Raw genomic sequence first — 20724 nt, 5'->3', positions numbered from 1 at the left:
TTTTCCTTCATTTCACTTGTTAATCATGCTGGCTGCTGTTTAGTCTTCCTTCCTCCATTTTTAATACAGAGAAAATAGGTCTTACTTGCTAATTTTCTTTTAGTCACTCCAGACTGGCACAGACAAATGGATTTACCCACCTCTACCAGCAGTGGATACTGAGAATAGATGGCTTCTAAGATAAGTGGGCAGTACAGTCTCCCTAAAGTCAGCCTTCGAGTAGCCATGCAGCCTAAACAAAATTCATGACCAAAAATAATTTTAATTTTTTTTATATTATCTCTGAAACCAAGAAAAAAAACAAAAAAAAAACTACACGTCAGTGCCAAGGGTTCACCAGCCTATCCAGCCGACCAAGTGCTGCTGCCCAGAAAGGAATGCCAAACTCCCCACAACAGACCAGAAATCCTGTCTATTTTCCTCTTTTTTATTTTTCATTTATACGCTTCTGAATTGTGCTGTTATTCCGCTTGACTACCTTCAGACATGTCTAGGCATAAAGAACTCAAGACATAAACCACCATAAGACAAGAAACTATTACTGAACACCATTGCAAACTATCAAAAAATGGCAGCCTGAAAATGGGAGGGTTTTGTGCTAATCTGGAGGGACTAAAAGAAACAAAATTAGCATTTAAGATATAATTTCTCCTTCTATAGCGTCCCTCCAAACTGGTACAGATGAATAGGAGTACCAAAGCCATGCTCATTAAGGGTTGGAACCCCCCCTCCCCGAGCTGTGAATGAAGCATCTGCATGCCATAGTCTGCATCCTGTCTTGCTTGAACATCCACATGATAGTGTCACACAAAAGAATGCAACAATGACCACACCACCACCCTGCAAATATCCACTGGGGCACCAATGAACACTCCACCCAGAAAGTTGCCTGCCCCCTCATTGAGCCTTGAGAAAAGGAGGAACTAATTTGTTCTTCAACATATAAGCAGAAGAAATAGTCTCTTTAATCCAGCGAGCAATAGTGGCCTTGGAAGCTGCCACCCCTTTCCTGCAGCCTCCCAATAGAATGAAGAGACAGTCCAAGCAACGAAACCCCTGGGTCTGCTTGAAATACTCATGCAACATCTTCTGGTCATCCAACTTCTGCAAACGCTGTTGATCAGAAAATCTGGCATGGTTGCCCAAAACCAGCAGGGACACTGCCTGATTAACATGAAAAGGAAAGATGACCTTTGGCAGAAAGGAATAAACTGGATGCAACCCAATACACAAACCCCATCTCCCCTCCCTTTCACAAATATCCCCTCCACCATCGAGAAAACTGAATAAGCCAAATTACTACAGAATGCAACACAGAAAAATCATGCTAACAGAATACCACAGTCATACATGACAGGAATAGTGCTAGGGGAGTGCAGCAAGGCCAACTGCCCCCTGGTCAGAGAATGACCTAAGCCAGCTGGAAGCTAAAGAAGCACAGCCTGGGCTTTGCAGTCCCCAGTTATGTCTAACACTAGTTCTAGCAGGATACATATTTCAAATCTGATATAGTCTGATCACAAAATAGAAAATAAATTTTTTTTTCTACCTTTTGTTGTCTCATCATTTTATTCTTCAAATCATGTTGGTCTCAGGTGCTGTTCTCTGTTTTCTCTTATCTCACTTGCCAGGGTCTCCTGACCATTTGACATTTCTTCTTTTTCCATGCTCACCATCTATCTTCTATCTCTGTGTATGTATTGTTCCCCATGTTCAGCATCTCCATTCTCTATCTCTTATATGTCCCTTTCTAGTATTTTCCCTGTGTCCATCTCCCCTGCCTTCATCATCTCACTATTCTATGATCCCCTCCCTCTGTGTACAGTATCACTCCTCTATATCCCTATGCCTCACCTGTCCAGTATCTTCCTTCTATGTTCTTTTTCTCCCTTGTCTAGCCATCTTCACTCTATGTACATATTCCACCCCCATGTAGCATTTCCCTTTTTGTCCATGCTCCTATGCTCCCATCCATGCCCACCATCATCCCTCTTTTTATATATCTCTCGTATCCAGCTTCTTCTCTCTCTTACTCCCTTACACCAATGTGTCTCTCACACTCTTTCTTTCCTCCCTCTGCTATATTCAATATTTCACTCACTCTTCCTTCATCCCCTTGGTTTAGCTTTTCTGTTTCCCTTCCCTCTCTTCCTCCCTGCAGGTCCTGCACCTCTCTCCATTCCCTCTAGCTCCCTTCCCATGGATCCAACATCTCTATCCCCTCCCTTCAAGTCCCAGGTGTGGGTCTGGCACCTCTCCCTTCCCTCCATCTCCACTCCACCCACCACATGAGCCCAGCACCTTTCCCTTCCCCCCAATCCCCAGACCAGATCCAGCAACTGTCTCCCTTCCCTTCAGCTCCAGACAGTCCAACAGTCCAAGCAACTCCCTCCTCCCTTCACAGGTGGAGCAGCAGCCCCCCTTGCAAGTCCAGCAATTTCCCTCCCTCCCTATCGTGGGTCTAACAGCATCCCTCCCTCCATCGCTCCCAATCACGGGTAAAAAAACTAACAAAACCCCTGCAACTCCCCTGGATTGGCCCCTTTATGCCTCTTGAGATGGGCCTACCAGCCTCTTAGAAGCTTTGTGGAAGAAGAGGCAATATTGCATGCAGGGCTGCTTCGGCATCTTTTTCTGGCCAAGTCCCTCCTTTATTTTAATGAGACAGATATTGTGTATGTATAAAACACATATAGCATCTGTGCCCAATAAAAAAAGGGCTGAACTATCAGTGACAGGTAAGCAACTGGTCTTGACCAATCAATTTTTTGGGATCGCGAAAACCCCTGTAATTTTTTTTGTGTGCATAGCCAAGCAATGTTAGTGCATCAGTCACTTGGCTACTTTGCAAGGGGTTTTATCTAATTTGCATGGTCGGATCAGATAATGGGTGATTGAGGGGAAAACCATGCGGTGAGCTGTTTTGTGCACCGGGTTGGCAAATGTGATCGTCGCTAAAGCAGTCAAAACTGGTTTAACGATGATCGTTAACTTTAGTGCATCTTGGCCAAAGTTTGAAGTGGTGAAAGCATGTACCTGCTGTGAAAAATGACATTTAACAAAATCAAAGGACAGCCTATATGTTGTTAGCTGTTCTTTCTTGAAAGTACTCCACAAATATAAAAGCCACCAGCTTAACCCCAAAAGCAAGTAAAAGTAAACCTTTTACAGCTTCTCATGCCTTAATTTTCTGAACCCAACGTTGTTTCTTATACCTTTCTGCTTCTATTTGATTGTATTTAGGGCTGGAACCCAGCACTACAACACTCCATTCACATGTAAGTGTGGATTTTTCCCCTAATTCATATCTCTTTCCAACTTACTTTTAACTCCAGTTAGGTGGCAATAGTTCTTATCCATTGGTCATGTACCATGGCTCTTTCTGGTTTACTGTAATCATGAGTGCTAAATTAGGCCTCTAGATGTCACTATTGCACAATAATCAATTCTACCCAACCTTTCCAAGAAGGCTTGGAAAAATAGAAAATTTGACCCAGGATTTGAAATCAGGTCCTTCTGTACCGAACCATCAACCAGCCTCATATGTCTCTTAAAATTACCTGAGTGAATCCAAGTTTAATGCGTCTTTGTTTGAAAGTCTTTGCAAACTGCTCTAGCTCCTCAAGGTCGCTGGGTTCCTCCAAATTAGGAGTGTCGATGCGCTTTGGTGTTGACTGGTTCTGTGGAAGTGGCTGAACTGGGGTCGCTGCTATTGTGCGTGTTGGGGTTGCCGGCTGTTGGGGTAAGAGAAGAGAAATGTAGTTTATTTCTATACAACGCAGGGTCATGCATAAAGCAGGAGTTAGGATGTGATGATGAGATGTAATTTTGCTTTAGAATGGGCGTGTCCAGAATATACAGAAAGGAAAAAACTGATTCTGCAATTCACAAAGACAATTTATTTCAGTATTTCAAACAGTCCACAAAACAGTTTGCTTTCTGCGTTTGTCCTTTATCACAATGCCAGTTTTTTTTAACAGGGTAAACAGAATGTACCCACATGATAAATTCTTCATTCTCCACAATTATGTAAGGATCATGATCCCAATGGTTTTTTGTCCCAGCAATATTATGGTGTTTACATAATTTTTAGTGGGTGAGACAAGCTACTTTACAGAAAGATTAGGTTCTTACTTTGATAATCTTTCTTATAGATGTGTCCAGTGGTCCTGACCATTAGGGTCTTGTATCTGAACTAGAAAGTTGCTTGCAGAAAACTGTCAATCATGTTTTCAACTCTCCTTCCCAGTGAGCTGCTCCTGCTCCCTCAATTTGTACAAAAGCAATCAAGTAACACTAATAAAAAATATGACTGGAAGGGAAATGGGGAAAATCTCTGACATCACATACTGTTTGCTCTGTAACAAACATGATAATTAACATTATAATATCCAAACTTCTATATGTAATATAATTTAGAATGTAAACCGCTGAGGTCTGTAATATGGTGATGCGGTATAACAAATACTAATAAACATAACATAACATAATTTGTACAACCAGCACTAACGATGTATATAGCTTGTGTATAACTATGCATATAGCTACTCGAATGTCCTGCTATCTACCAGAGACTTAAACCAGATTGTATGGTCTGAGGATGCTCTTGTGCATTATCTTCTTTTTTATCCTCTTGACTATTCCGAGACAGAGAAATCTTAAGGCAGAAGGCAGGCAAATCCCATTCACAAGGCTTCAGGATCACTAGACATATTTACAAGAAGGTTACTGAGGTAAGAACCTAATCTTTATTTCTAGTACAATGTGTCTAGTGGTCCTGAATGCTAGGGACGTACCAAAACAGTCCCCAGAGTCTAAGGTAGGCCCACTGAACCTGTTTTCAAAATGAAGGACCCAAAAGCAGAATCTTTCATGGATGCAAAGTCCACCCCAGAGAACCTGGCAAAGAAGTAAAGGATATAGACCATGTAGCCGCTCTACAAATCTCCTCATGCAAGACTAGACTCCACTCAAGAGGCAGCAACCTCTCTAGTGCAGTGCGCTTCAATGTAATCGGGAGCTGTTTACCACAGTCCACATACATGTAGGAAATGGCCATTTGAATCCATCTAGAAATTGAGGTATTAAACGCTGACCTTCCTTTCTTGGAATGAATGGTCAGAACAAAAAAGAGATCTGAAAGGTGAAACCCTAACTTTGAGGTACCGAAGAAGCAGTTGCTTGACATCCAGCAAATGCAACGCTTTATCCCTTTTTTTTTTTTAAGACCCTGTAGGACAAAAAGTGGGCAAACGGACTTCCAGACTGACGTGGAAGGACAAGACTACTTTGGGTAAGAAGGATGGAACCATGCATAAGGAGAGCAGTGCTTCTGTGATCATAAGGAACGGCTTCCTGCAAGAAAGAGCTTGTAATATAACATAACATAACAATATGCTTATATACCACAGCTATCTCTCAGTTCTGTGCAGTTTACAGAGTAAAGATACTGGACATTCACAGTGAATTACAATCCATTAGTTAAAATATTTACCAAACAAGTACGTTTTTAACAATTTTCTAAATGCCAGATAGGTGTTGGAACTTAGTATAAAATTACCAAGATATTTATCCCATATACCGGCCTGATAAGATAGAATTCTGCCAAAGAATTGTTTGTAAACACATCCCTTAATAGATGGAAAGTCAAATATCCGCAAATATGCATTGAAAGCAGTACATGCAAATAGATCTCATGCATATTCATTGGGGAAATCCTAAAAACCTGACTGGATTCTGGCCCTCAAGAACCGGAGTTGCCCACCCCTATCCTAGGTGATACTAATGACTGATACCATCCTTTATGGTTGGGGAAGTCATTTCAACGGACTCTGGCTCAGCAGAAGTGGTCTATAAATCATCTGAAACTCAGAGCCATTTGTCTAGTGCTTCTGCACTAGAGAAGTTTCTGAAAGGCAAAGCAGTCAGAATCTTCTTGGACAATGCGATAGTGGGACCATATGTCGGTAGGCAAGGAAGCACCAGAAGTACCCCATTATTTGTGAGAGGAAGCTCACTTGCAGGCTCTCTCTCTCTCAGCTGCGCATGTAGCAGAGTAGAAAGTGTGCAGGCTGGCTTTCTCAGTCTGCAGATTTTTGACCTGGGGTGATGGTCACCGTCTCCACAGGCATTCAATACCATAGTGTGGCAATGGGGGCCTTGGCAGTTATTGCCTAGGTGCTTCGCGTTTACAGTCACAGATTCTTAGTCCAACCTTGGCCAGGGAATGAGCCCTTGTACATGTTTTCCCTGTGGCCCATGCTCAGTTGAGAATTCACAGGATTTCAAAACATCCTGGATTGGTAGTCACATACGGTACACCAGCATCGTCCATTTGGTGTGTCCTAATTGAAGGTTGAAAATTATTGTCCTAGAGCACAGGTGTCAAACACAAGGCCCACGGGCTGAATCCAGTCTGCCTGGCCATTTTACGTGGCCCACAGTGCGATGCGGCGTTTTCTTTGCTGCCCCCGGGTGTTTTATCTTCTGGCTGGCTCCCTCCTCTCACTGCTGCAGTGTGCACAAAGCCGCAGAAGCATCCTCAGAGAGAGAAGGCTTCCGGTTCAGGCGCAGGATGCTAATAGGAGCTGTAGCCCACAGCTCTGTGCACACTGCGGCAGTGAGGAGGAGGGAGCCAGCCAGAAGATAAAACACTGGCACAGCAATGAAAACGTAAGACACCCGCCGGAGGGAGGCACCTAGTTGAGGCACAGAATGGAGGGAGGGAGAGGGGCGTGTTAGGACTCAAGAAAGAGGGAGCACAAAAATCGGACAAATGATAGCAGGGAGGGAGGAAGGGAGGGCATGAGCTTGGGACATATAATGAAGGGAAGGAGAGAGCCATAGAATGGAAGGAGGGAGAGAGTTAGGGAAAGAAATGCTGAGGTGAGGGAGGGAATAGAAAAAGGAGAACTGGGTGTCAGAGAGAGAGAGAAAGAGAGGTTATGAGGTTATGAAGAAAAAGGAGAATTGTTGGGCAGAGAGAGGGAGGGAGAGAGAATTATTGGACATGGTGGTGGGAGAGGAGTCAGGTAGAGAGATGCATGGGGAAGAGAGAGATATCAGACCACTGGAATGAGGAGAGAGAGAAAAGCCAGACCACAGAGTGGAAAGGAAAGAGGGGAGAGAGAAATGCCAGACTGCAGGGAGGAGAGGAGAGAGATGCTAGACCTCGGGAAGAGGGAGGGAAGGAGAGAGAGAAATGCTAGACCTTAGGAGAGGAGAGATTCCAGGCTATGGGAAGGAGAAGAAAAAGATGCAAGACCATATTGAGGGGGAAGACATAGTTGTCTGACCATGGAAGAGGGATGAGATGGTGGATGTGGTATGGAAGAGATAGGAGAAGAAAGAGGCAGGAGATGGTACACATGGATAGATTGGAAGGGAAGACATGGAAAAATAGATAGATTTTGAGAAGAAAGAAGAAAAATGGAAGAAAGCTGAATGTTAAAAGTTAATGCTAAAGATAGATATTTTGTTCTATTTTGAAAGTATTGCCCCCCCCTCAAGTGGACTATAATTTAAAATCCCCGGTCTGCTTGGATCAAAGATAGATGTATGGCAGAAAGTGAAGGAGAGAAAAACAGCAAATGGATAAGGTAGCCCTGGATATACAGTTAAGAGCACAGACAGACGGAAATGCAGCCAGAGAATGGGAAAAGACGGTTTGAAAACCAAAATCACCAGACAACAATGGTAGAAGGAATGATTTTATTTTCAATTTAGTGATTGAATTGTGTCCATTTTGAGAATTAACATCTGCTGTCTATATTTTGCACTATTCAGGAAGAAATGCATTTGTTTCTTTTTCTCTGTAATAGAGTCTTGAATTTTAGGGTTTCGTTTGTATATATTATTACTTTTAGTTTTTAGTCCTGTATTTGCATAGGGGTTATCTGTGTTCTGGTAGGAATGAATGTTGAGAAGCATACAATGTGCTTTGTGTAGTTTAATTTTGTGGTTAACCATTATGTGTTGTTAATAAGATTATATTGTGTGTATATATGAAAAATGAATGGAAAAAATGGTTTTACAATTAGTACTATTATGGGCTCGGGGTCTGGGGCAGAGATTGGGCGGGGTCTGGCCCGCGACTTAGCCTGTGTTTTAGATTTCGACTCCTTAATGTGATTGGGTTTGACACCCCTGTCCCTAGAGTCTCTGCAGCAAAACACAGATCTTTCCAAAGTTATACCCTAGATGTACCACAAGAAAATCTCAGTTATTATAGTAGTCTAATGAAAATCACTCCTTGGACTGGGCCACCCTTTTTAGATTTATGTGGTATACCAGAGTTACTTGTTTCCACCAAAACTAGTGTCAGTATCTCCTTTCTACTATGTGCTAAGTCCAGTACCATTAAGTCAGATGCAGAATGGGGAGCTCCTTTCTTTGGTCAAGCTGCTAAAAACAGAGAGAATCCACTGCTAGTTGACTTTTTCACCTTTTTCATCCTCATTAGAGTCATTGGGAGAAGCTAGGTCTTGACTCAGGATCAGGGATGCAGGCTGAAAAGCCTTCCACATGGCATGCTCTCCACCTGTGCATCAGAACTGCCAAAGCAACTCTTTTGATATCAGTGGTTTTAAGCCTCTGAGACATCAGGCAACATAGAATGACCACCAATCTAAGAACATAAATTGTAGAATTGGTAAATATCGGGGAAAATCATGCAACCATCAAAACGGCTGACACCACTTCCTCTCGCGATTGTTTGCTTTCCCTGTTGGGGACAGTACTATATGCAGCTTTGTCTTTATTTGATCTTCATCTGTTGCTTGTTTTCTTGAATGAATGTTTTCTCACAAACGTGAAACTCAATAAAAACTTTATTAAAAAAAAATATGTATCTGTAAATTATATTATGAAATGCAAATTATTCAATTTTTTTTTTACAAAAGTCATAGTAACATAGTAGATGATGGCAGATAAAGACCCGAATGGTCCATCCAGTCTACCCAACCTGATTCAATTTAAATTTTTTAAATTTTTTTCTTCTTAGCTTCCCCCCCCCTTCTGACCCTCGCCCCTCTCCCATTTCTCCCTCCTCTTCCCAGTACTTCTCTCCTTGCTGTTCGCAACTCTACGCAATTTGATATGTAATCACTTGTAAATACTCTCTCCTTGCTGTCTGCTACTCTATGATCAATTTGATATATAACCACTTGTAATCTCTGTTTAACTACTTTATGATCAATTTGATATGTAACCACTTGTAATCTCTGTTTAAATAATGTGAACCGCCTAGAACTCTTCGGGGTATGGCGGTATACAAAAATAAAGTTATTATTATTTATTATTATTATTTCTGGGCAAGAATCCAAAGCTTTACCCGGTACTGTGCTTGGGTTCCAACTGCCGAAATCTCTGTTAAGACTTACTCCAGCCCATCTATACCCTCCCAGCCATTGAAGCCCTCCCCAGCCCATCCTCCACCAAACGGCCATATACAGACACAAACCGTTCAAGTCTGCCCAGTACTGGCCTTAGTTCAATATTTAATCTTATTTTTTGATTCTAGACTCTTTGTGTTCATCCCACGCTTCTTTGAACTCAGTCACAGTTTTACTCTCCACCACCTCTCTCAGGAGCGCATTCCAGGCATCCACCACCCTCTCCGTAAAGTAGAATTTCCTAACATTGTTCTTGAATCTACCACCCCTCAACCTCAAATTATGTCCTCTGGTTTTACCATTTTCCTTTCTCTGAAAAAGATTTTGTTCTACGTTAATACCCTTCAAGTATTTGAACGTCTGAATCATATCTCCCCTGTCTCTCCTTTCCTCTAGGGCAGGGGTGTCCAATGTCGGTCCTCGAGGGCCGCAATCCAGTCGGGTTTTCAGGATTTCCCCAATGAATATGCATGAGATCTATTTGCATGCACTGCTTTCAATGCATATTCATTGGGGAAATCCTGAAAACCCGACTGGATTGCAGCCCTCGAGGACCGACATTGGACACCCCTGCTCTAGGGTATACATATTCAGGGCTTCCAGTCTCTCCTCATACGTCTTCTGGCGCAAGCCTCCTATCATTTTCGTCGCCCTCCTCTGGACCGCCTCAAGTCTTCTTACGTCCTTCGCCAGATACGGTCTCCAAAATTGAACACAATATTCCAAGTGGGGCCGTACCAATGACCTGTACAGGGGCATCAACACCTTCTTCCTTCTACCGACTACGCCTCTCTTTATACAGCCCAGCATCCTTCTGGCAGCAGCCACTGCCTTGTCACACTGTTTTTTCACCTTTAGATCTTCGGACACTATCACCCCAAGGTCCCTCTCCCCTCCGTGCATATCAGCTTCTCTCCTCCCAGCATATACGGTTCCTTCCTATTATTAATCCCCAAATGCATTACTCTGCATTTCTTTGCATTGAATTTTAGTTGCCAGACATTAGACCATTCCTCTAACTTTTGCAGATCCTCTTTCATCTTTTCCACTCCCTCTTCGGTGTCTACTCTGTTACAAATCTTGGTATCATCTGCAAAAAGGCACACTTTTCCTTCTATCCCTTAAGCAATGTCACTCACAAACATATTGAACAGGATTGGCCCCAGCACTGATCCCTGAGGGACTCCACTACTCACCTTTCCTTCCTACGAACAACTTCCATTAACCACCACCCTTTGACGTCTGTCCGACAGCCAGTTTCTGACCCAGTTCATCACTTTGGGTCCTAACTTCAGCCCTTCAAGTTTGTTCAACAGCCTCCTATGAGGAACTGTATCAAAGGCTTTGCTGAAATCCAAGTAAATTACATCTAGCATATGTCCTCGATCCAACTCTCTGGTCACCCAATCAAAAAATTCAATCAGGTTCGTTTGGCACGATTTACCTCTTATAAAGCCATGTTGCCTCGGATCCTGTAACCCATTAGATTCAAGGAAGTACCCGTATTTTCGCGGATATAACGCGCACCATTGTAAAACGCGCACAGGGGTATAGCGCGCAGAAATCACGATGATATGTACAAAAACTTTTCTATACCGCGCTCAGGCATATAACGCGCATGCTGCCCGACTCTCCTTTCGCCCGCCCTGACTTTCCGTGCGCTGTCCCGACTCTCCGTTCACCCCCCCTGACTTCCGTGCACTGCCCTGACTTTCCGTGCGCTGTCCCGACTCTCCGTTCACCCCCCCTGACTTTCCGTGCACTGTCCTCCCTTGAAGTCCTGTCCCCCCTTGAAGGTCTGTCCCCATCCTGAAAGCCTGATGCCCCCCCCGACGTCCGATACATCCCCCCCCCCGACAGGACCACTCGCACCCTCACCCCGAAGGACCGCCGACTCCCCAACAATATCGGGCCAGGAGGGAGCCCAAACCCTCCTGGCCACGGCGACCCCCTAACCCCACCCCGCACTACATTACGGGCAGGAGGGACCCCAGGCCCCCCTGCCCTCGACGCAAACCCCCCCCCCCCAACGACCGCCCCCCCCCCCAAGAACCTCCGCCCGTCCCCCAGCCGACCCGCGACCCCCCTGGCCGACCCCCACGACACCCCCACCCGCCTTCCCTGTACCTTTGTGTAGTTGGGCCAGAAGGGAGCCCAAACCCTCCTGGCCACGGCGACCCCCTAACCCCACCCCCCACTACATTACGGGCAGGAGGGATCCCAGGCCCTCCTGCCCTCGACGCAAACCCCCCTCCCCCCCAGCCGACCCGCGACCCCCCTGGCCGACCCCCACGACCCCCCCACCCCCCTTCCCCGTACCTTTGGAAGTTGGCCGGACAGACGGGAGCCAAACCCGCCTGTCCGGCAGGCAGCCAACGAAGGAATGAGGCCGGATTGGCCCATCCGTCCTAAAGCTCCGCCTACTGGTGGGGCCTAAGGCGCGTGGGCCAATCAGAATAGGCCCTGGAGCCTTAGGTCCCACCTGGGGGCGCGGCCTGAGACACATGGTCGGGTTTGGCCCATGTGCCTCAGGCCGCGCCCCCAGGTGGGACCTAAGGCTCCAGGGCCTATTCTGATTGGCCCACGCGCCTTAGGCCCCACCAGTAGGCGGAGCTTTAGGACGGATGGGCCAATCCGGCCTCATTCCTTCGTTGGCTGCCTGCCGGACAGGCGGGTTTGGCTCCCGTCTGTCCGGCCAACTTCCAAAGGTACGGGGAAGGGGGGTGGGGGGTCGTGGGGGTCGGCCAGGGGGGTCGCGGGTCGGCTGGGGGGGAGGGGGGTTTGCGTCGAGGGCAGGAGGGCCTGGGATCCCTCCTGCCCGTAATGTAGTGCGGGGTGGGGTTAGGGGGTCGCCGTGGCCAGGAGGGTTTGGGCTCCCTTCTGGCCCAACTACACAAAGGTACGGGGAAGGCGGGTGGGGGTGTCGTGGGGGTCGGCCAGGGGGGTCGCGGGTCGGCTGGGTGACGGGCGGAGGTTCTTGGGGGGGGGGGGGCGGTCGTTGGGGGGAGGGGGTTTGCGTCGAGGGCAGGAGGGCCTGGGATCCCTCCTGCCCGTAATGTAGTGCGGGGTGGGGTTAGGAGGTCGCCGTGGCCAGGAGGGTTTGGGCTCCCTCCTGGCCCGATATTGTTGGGGAGTCGGCGGTCCTTCGGGGTGAGGATGCGAGTGGTCCTGCCGGGGGGGGGGGGATGTATCGGACGTCGGGGAGTCGGCCGGGCAAGAGGGCTTGGGCTCCCTCTTGCTCCGATCGTGGATGCGGGTGCGGGTGGGAGCGCGTGCGAGCGGTCGTTCGGGGTGGGGGTGCGAGCGGTCCTGCTGGGGGGGTGAATCGGGCGTCGGGCGGGGTGGGAACTATGTTTAAAAACTTTTCTATACCGCGCTCAGGCATATAACGCGCGAGGGGTATGCGCGGTACGTAAAATCACGTATAACGCGCGCGTTATATCCGCGAAAATACGGTACACAATCCTTTCTTTCAGCAAAACTTCCATTATTTTTCCAACAACTGAAGTGAGGCTCACCGGCCTGTAGTTTCCTGCTTCATCCCTGTGACCACTTTTATGAATAGGGACCACATCCGCTCTCCTCCAATCCCCAGGAATCACTCCCGTCTCCAGAGATTTGTTGAACAAGTCTTTAATAGGACTCGCCAGAACCTCTCTGAGCTCCTTTGTATCCTGGGATGGATCCCGTCTGGTCCCATCGCTTTATCCACCTTCAGTTTTTCAAGTTGCTCATAAACACCCTCCTCCGTGAACGGGGCAGAATCTACTCCATTTTCCCGTGTAACTTTGCTAGACAATCTCGGTCCTTCTCCAGGATTTTCTTCTGTGAACACAGAAGTATTTGTTTAGCACATTCGCTTTCTCCACATCACTTTCCACATATTGGTTCCCAGCATCTTTTAGCCTAGCAATTCCTTTTTTCATCTTCCTCCTTTCACTAATATATCATTTTTGTCTCCCTTTTTTACATTTTTAGCCATTTGTTCTTCTGCCTGTGCCTTCGCCAAACGTATCTCTCTCTTGGCTTCTTTCAATTTCACCCTGTAGTCCTTTCTGCTCTCCTCTTCTTGGGTTTTTTTATATTTCATGAACGCCAACTCTTTCGCCTTTATTTTCTCAGCCACTAGGTTGGAGAACCATATCGGCTTCCTTTTTCTCTTGTTTTTATTGATTTTCTTCACATAAAGGTCCGTAGCCATTTTTATCGCTCCTTTCAGCTTAGACCACTGTCTTTCCACTTCTCTTATGTCCTCCCATCCTAACAGCTCTTTCTTCAGGTACTCTCCCATAGCATTAAAGTCCGTACGTTTGAAATCTAGGACTATAAGTATCGTGCGGCCGCTCTCCACTTTAGCCGTTATATCAAACCAAACCGTTTGATGATTGCTACTACCCAGGTGAGCACCCACTCGAACATTAGAGATACTCTCTCCATTTGTGAGGACCAGATCCAATATCGCTTTTTCCCTTGTGGGTTCCGTCATTTGTCTGAGCAGAGCCTCTTGAAAGGCATCCACAATCTCCCTACTTCTTTCCGATTCCGCAGACGGAACATTCCAGTCCGCATCCGGCAGGTTGAAATCTCCTAACAGCAGAACCTCCTCTTTCCTTCCAAACTTTTGGATATCCACAATCAGATCCTTATCAATTTGCTGCGATTGAGTCGGAGGTCTGTAGACTACACCCACGTAGATAGAAGTTCCATCTTCTCTTTTCAGAGCAATCCATATCGCTTCTTCCTCTCCCCAGGTCCCTTGCATTTTGGTCGCTTGGATATTGATCTTTACATAGAGAGCTACTCCTCCACCTTTATGACCATCTCTGTCCTTCCTAAAAAGATTATATCCCGGTATGTTTGCATCCCATCCATGTGATTCACTGAACCATGTCTCTGTGATAGCGACAATATCTAGATCTGCCTCTAACATCAGGGCTTGCAGATCATGAACTTTGTTGCTTAGACTGCGAGCATTTGTGGTCATCGCTTTCCAGCTATTTTTCAGCGATAATCTCCTTTTTCGTATGGATTTTTGTTTCGTTTCACTTTCCGTTGTAATACTAAGAAATGAGTTGCTGATATTGCTTGTGTTGCAGTCTTTACTACTATCACATCTTTTCTTTTGCCGGGGGTGGTCTCTATAATTGTCCTTCGTACTTACACCACCCCCACCTTCTAGTTTAAATGCCAAGAAAAATATTGTCTAAATTTCTCTGCAAGGTTTCTTTTTCCTGCTGTAGTAATATGTAGCCCATCAGTGCAATATAGCTTCTTGTCCTTCCATGTATTTCCCCATCCTCCTATGTACCTGAAGCCTTCTTGATGACACCAGGCTTTGAGCCATCTATTAAAGTCTATGTCATTGTGATATTATTAACAGTACACTTCTCCTTTCGTATTCGCTGTGATAGGGGATTAACAGAACTGCAAATACAGAAAAACCGCAAATAACTTTTTCATATGTTATTCGCTGTTTTCTATTAAAAACCATCGTGAATATGGTAAAACCGCGAATAACATGGTGGGAGACCTGGCCTGTTCCTGAAGGAGAGGCAAAACATGGTGAAGAAAGTGCCGGGAATCAGCGATTTCTCTATGCAAGCTGACATCATTTGGGGGAGGAGCCAGCAAGCTGAAAACCACAAATAATCGAAACCACAAATACAGAGGAAGAAGTGTAAGCTGGTTCCCCTCCCCCCAAGTAGTAGAATTACAGTCAAACATGTTTTAACATGTAAAAATTGCTAGGTAGTAATACTAGTCTAACTTTGCCACTTGACATATAAAATAGAGATAGTAACAACAAGTAAAGCTGTCAAATTTCACATTGAAATTTCAAGCAGTTGCTGAAGAAACAGCAAAAAACTCTAGGGGGTTATTTTTTCCCCTCACCCTGTTCACTGTGTTTAAATTAGTTTGTTAAAAATTAATACAGCTGTCAGATCCTGTGCTAGTAAGACTTTCACAATGTAGTACTGATAGGCAAATTTGACTCCAATGCCTTAGGGTTAAAGGAGAAGCAACGCCACAAAAGAAAGCAAAAAAAACCCAGAAAGTACAGAAAGCTGACCTGTGAGGCGAGGGTGATGCTTGGCTGAGACTGCAGGAGGTTGGCTTGGCTTTGCTGAGGTAGTTGCGTTAAGAGATTCTGCGCTTGCAGGAGGCCTAAGAACAAAGAGAAAAACCATCCTGTAAAATCTTTGTTACCAAAACATAAAGCACCACACAGCCATTTTTCTCTTCTAATCTTCATTTCTCAATAGCATACTTGTACAGCGTTACCTTCACTGCTTTTATCTTCACATGAACTATAAAACATACTCCTGAACTAGAAATCAGGTGGTCCACAAGGAGGACTGCAAATAAAAATAAGAGTGAACCGGGATACCTGATAAAGTGGCAGCGACTGAAAAAAAAATAGTTACCTCTGTTGGAATCTGCAGACTGGCCAGCAATAATCAATGTCACTATTCTAATGTCATTTTTGAAGGTCTTTCAAGGACGAGCATACTTTCTGTAGTTGAAACATATAGAGCTTTTTCCATCTTACAGGTCTTATTGTCAGAAAGCAGTTATTTCCTTCACTATTTTCAGTTTCTCTCAAATATGCTAATTACTTCAGCAACTAACTAACTTGTGTCAGGCATAGAGCTACTGCACTAGCCACAGATTGCTCCTGTAAAATCCGTACATTCACTCAACTTTGGCCTGCTCAAGTCAGGAATTACTTGTTTCTTTTTGGCAACAGATAGTCAGTACCACCTACTGGGGCATTTTAACTTGCCTAGACTATAGAATTTAATCCAATATACTCTTCAGTTTGTACCTCAGACAAGACTTGAAAAAAAATTGGAAGTTTCAGAGAAGCCCTTCTGGCCTTGCTTGCTCACCCTGTTGCCCCTGTGGTGTTGGAGAGATGATAAACTGCGCTGGTTGCAGGCTGGTTGTTGGATGCACCAACACAAACTGCTGCAGGTTAAGATTCTGCTGTTGGAGCTGCTGAAGTTGCTGCAAGTCCTAAAAAGAAATAAGAGTAAGCTATTCATGAATCTAAGTTGCTGAACATCTGTAAAATAAACTGACTAACAATGAACTTCCAAACCAGCAGATCTGCACCAAGGCAGCAAAACCTTAACCAACTAACCAAATCCATGGTTTATATTGCCTATTGCATGAATGTATTAGGTTTCTACCTGTGATATTCTTCTTTCTGTTAGTCTCTGTAGGATTCCATAAACTAGGTGTTCAATCTCAACCCACAATCCAGGAGTTGCAGAAATTCAAACACTTTTCTGGGCATATGCTTCATCCCCTTAGCCTGAGAGCTAGAAAACATATGCAGTTAAGTCCCAAAGCCAAATAACATATATGAACAAATCCATGACAAGGGGGTAAAGGGGAAGACCCCCCAGCAACACAAAAAGTCTGAACTGGTCTGCTCTGCGAAAACATGAAACAAGTAATAAATATGCACAAAGACAATCCATCCAAACACTGAGGAACAATGTAGAACTAACCTGCTGCGTGCAATGAGCACCCACCTGAGACAACCGTCAGCAAAGCATACTCACAGAAGGGGAATACTGCTCACAGGGTCCATCAACTGACTGGAAAGACTTCAAGCTTGCAAGGAGAACAATCGAGGCAGAAAGAAGCAGGCTATTCTAAACAACTGAGCGTACACAGAGAGGGTGGGTCGTATGGAATCCTACAGGGACTAAAAAAAGATTATTGAAGGTAGAAACCTAATCTTCCATTCCGTTACATCTCTTCCAGATTCCTTATGCTAGGTGACATACCAAAGCAATGGTAACAGCTAGGGAGGGACAGAAGAGCATGCCCTGAACACCGAGGTCCCCAAAGCGGCATCAGAACGAGCTTCCACATCCACTCGGTACAACTGGGTAAAAGTATGAAAAGAGGACCAAGGAGCCGCCCTGCAAATTTCATCAAGATGAATCGCACAAAATTCTGACCACGTTGCAGCCACATTTCCAGCTGAGTGGGCTTTAAGCAAAATCAGCAGCTGCCTGCCACGGGCGATGGAAATCGCAGAAATAGCCATTTGAATCCATCAAGCGATTGAGGACTTGGATGCCGACCAACCATGGTGAAGTGCAGCAGTCAGGATAAAAAAGGTGATCAGACAACCTGAAAGCATGAGTCCCCTCCTAATAGTGGAGCAAGACTCTATGGACATCTAACTTGAATAAGATCCAATCCTTGCACTCTGAACCTGTGAAAGGAAAAGCAGGCAAACAAAACCTCCCAGTTGATAGGGAAGGTTGATACCACCTTCGGCAGAAACGAAGTACAGTGCAGAGAACAACTCCTTGTACGTAATACAGATAAAATGTACCCTGCACAAAAGAACCTGAAGCTCCGATACACACTGTGCCAAGACTATGGCAACTAGAAAGACAGTCTTGATCGTTAAATCCAGAAGAAAAGCATCCTTCAGTGGTTCAAATGGAGTCTCTCCAAGGCCCTGCAGAACAGTGGTAAGATTCCACGAAGGGAAAGAAAGGCTTAAGGGAGGTCCCAAACAAAGTGCCCCTCTCATAAACCTGGCCCAACTAGATGAGCAGGAAGCGAACTAGTGCCTCTGTGTGTTTAAAACCACAAAAGGCCTGCAACCTGAACTGAAAGGGAGGCCACCACTAAACCATTTGCTAGGCCCCCCCTGAAGAAAAGCCAGGACCACCGAAAGGGGAGCCCACTTAGACTCCACCTGGTCCTAAGCACACCACCATTGTAAAGCCTGTAGGCTATAGCAGAAGATTATTTATTCAAGCGCAAAAGAGTCAAGATAACTACATCTGAATAACCACGCTTCATCAAGGTTGAGCATTCAAGACCCATGTCGTAAGATCAAAGCGCCATCGGTTCTCCATGGGACTGAGAAGAGAGCAACGAAGAGGGAGCTGGAGTATCCCGTCCCACTGAAGACGGATGAGATCTGCATACCATGGGTGATGAGGCCAGACCGGAGCTACTAGAATCACCATGCCAGGATGTGTTGCTATCCAGCAAATGACTTGACCGACCAGAGGCCACGGAGGGAACATATACAGGAGCTTGTGAGCCAGCCAGGGCTGAACCAAGGCATCCAGACCTACACTTCTGCGTTGTTTGTCGACTGAAAAAGTGCCTTGCCTTCGAGTTCTCTGCTGAAGACATCAAGTCCATCTGGGGCTGACCCAAGTGCTATACGATCAGATGGAATGCCTTCTGCGAGAGGAACCATTCTCCCGGGCCCAGCAGCTGTCGGCTGAGAAGCCCACCTGAACGTTGTCAACTCCGGCCACATGGGCTACTGAAAAAGACAGAACATGCGATTCTGCCAAGCGAAGCAGTAGGTGAGCCTCCTGGCCCAAGGGAGCACTTCTTGTACCCCCATGACGTCTTATGAATGCTACCGCCATGGCGTTGTTGGAGAATACTCGCACTGTTTTTCCTTCCAGAAGGGGCTGGAGAGTGAGTGGTGCTAGCTGAAGAGCCTGGAGCTCTCAATTGATGTCAGAGGAGGGCCAGGACCAAATGGAGGAAACAGCTCCGACGCAGTATTAAGATCGCTAGTACCGTGATCTTGTTTGCAGGCTGTTCCTGGAAGGTAAACAGTGCGGGGAGGCCAGGGGGGGAAGAGGAAGGCCGGGGGTGGAAGCTGGATGCGGGGAGGAGAGGGGGGAGGGGGGAGTAAGCAGGCAGGCAGGCCTTCAGGGGGAACAGGCAGGCAGGCCTTCAAAGGCGGGGGACAGGTCTTCAAGGGGGAGGGGACAGGCCTTTAGGGGTGGGATAGGCCTTCAAGGGGGGGCAGGACTTCAAGGGGGGGACAAGTCTTCAAGGGGGGGAGGCAGGCCTTCAAAGGAGGGGGACAGGCAGGCCTTCAGGGGTGGGATGTAGACCTTTAAGGGGGGGACAAGCCTTCAAGGGGAAAACAGACCTTCAGGGATGGTGGCATAGGTCTTTAGGGGTGGGGTGCAGGCTTTCAGGGGGGGGACAGACGTTCAAGGAGGGACAGAACTTCAGGGGAGGGGGGCCCTGGTATAGAAGTACACTGAGGGAGGGAAAGAGGGTTCAAAGAGATATGCATATGCCAGACTTTGGGGAGGAAGAAATGGGTCTGAAAATAGAGGAGAGGGAGAGAGATGATGGACAATGGGATTTAGGGAGGGAAGGAACATAAAGGGAGAGAAGTTGGACGCAAGGGATAGTGTGGAGGGGGGATAGAGATACTGGATAGGAGGGTAGTTGGGAAAAGAAAAGGAGAGATGGTGGACCCTGGGGTGGTGGGGAAGGAAGGAGAGATGCTGGATGAAAGGGTAATTAAGAAAAGGTGGATCTGTGGAAGGAGACGAAAAAAAGGAAAGATGCTAGACCTCCTGGGGAGGGAAGAGAAATGGAAGGGGAGGACAGAGATGGAAGATGGATGGTTAGCACGGAGAAAGAAGAAAGAAGGAGACCCTGGCAAGCAAGTTATCAGAAGACAATCAGAGCCTGAGACCAACAAAATTTGAATAATGACCAGACAACAAAAGGTAGAAAAACTAATTTTATTTTCTGTTTTGTTATTACAATATAATATCAATCCAACAATTCCCACTTATAATCGAGTGTAAACTCTATTATATCAATACAGGAGTCGGCCTCAGTAATGGAGCCTACGTGTAGTCGTAGTCAATGACTGAGGTATTCAGCGTAGTTATGTTAGCTCCTTCTTCTCCAATCATTGGCCTTACTCCAGTATCTTTAATTTATTCAAAACCTTAAACTCTACCTATTTTTATTATAAAAGATTTCAGTTAACTGTTTCTATTTTGTATTTTTCAACTTTGTTTTTTAATTTTTTATAAAAAGCGTTTACTTTCATTACACTCTATCATCTTTCATGAGACTACATTCTTTCATTTATCTCTCTTAACATTTATCAATAGGTCCTGTTCAATGCTGTTAAAGGTTGCTTTATCTTTAATCAGGGTTCATAATTCAAGAAAGACTACTTATCTTTAGTCAGCGCTTGTATTTCAAGAAAGCCAACGTGGCCAGCGTTTCGTGGGCAAAGGTTCAAACCCACTGCATCAGGGCCAAATTATTTAAGAAACAAGCCTCTGTAAAAGAAACATATATTAGGTAGACAATACTATTTTCCTCCAGTATATTCATAGTAAATTGTCTTACTTACTGCTCAGTGTACATTTGAAAGCGGTCTCAAAACATTAGCAAAATGGCGACAGCCTCAGTTTAAAAAGCTTAGCAGCGTACTGACGTCAGTCAGAGTATCAGATTTCATTGGAGCACAATACGTTAATCTATACTACATTCTGCATGACTG

The 20724-nt window shown here is 45.6% G+C and overlaps 1 protein-coding gene across 2 annotated transcripts in view; it reads right to left on the bottom strand.

Moving 5' to 3' along the window:
* The window catches only part of POU2F1 (POU class 2 homeobox 1), a 488200-nt gene that overhangs the window by 143596 nt on the left and 323880 nt on the right, over positions 1-20724 (bottom strand). For both annotated transcript variants that reach the window (XM_033941614.1, XM_033941615.1), the window contains exons 7-9: positions 16283-16409; positions 15463-15557; positions 3561-3734 (exon numbers count right to left, since the gene is read on the bottom strand). In XM_033941614.1, the coding sequence (XP_033797505.1) occupies positions 3561-3734; positions 15463-15557; positions 16283-16409 (396 nt within the window). The remainder of the gene's footprint in view (positions 1-3560; positions 3735-15462; positions 15558-16282; positions 16410-20724) is intronic.

The sequence above is a fragment of the Geotrypetes seraphini genome, chromosome 4 (assembly GCF_902459505.1).
Source record: "Geotrypetes seraphini chromosome 4, aGeoSer1.1, whole genome shotgun sequence".
In the NCBI taxonomy this organism is placed as follows: domain Eukaryota; kingdom Metazoa; phylum Chordata; class Amphibia; order Gymnophiona; family Dermophiidae; genus Geotrypetes; species Geotrypetes seraphini.
This window is presented reverse-complemented; position numbering and strand designations above follow the sequence as displayed.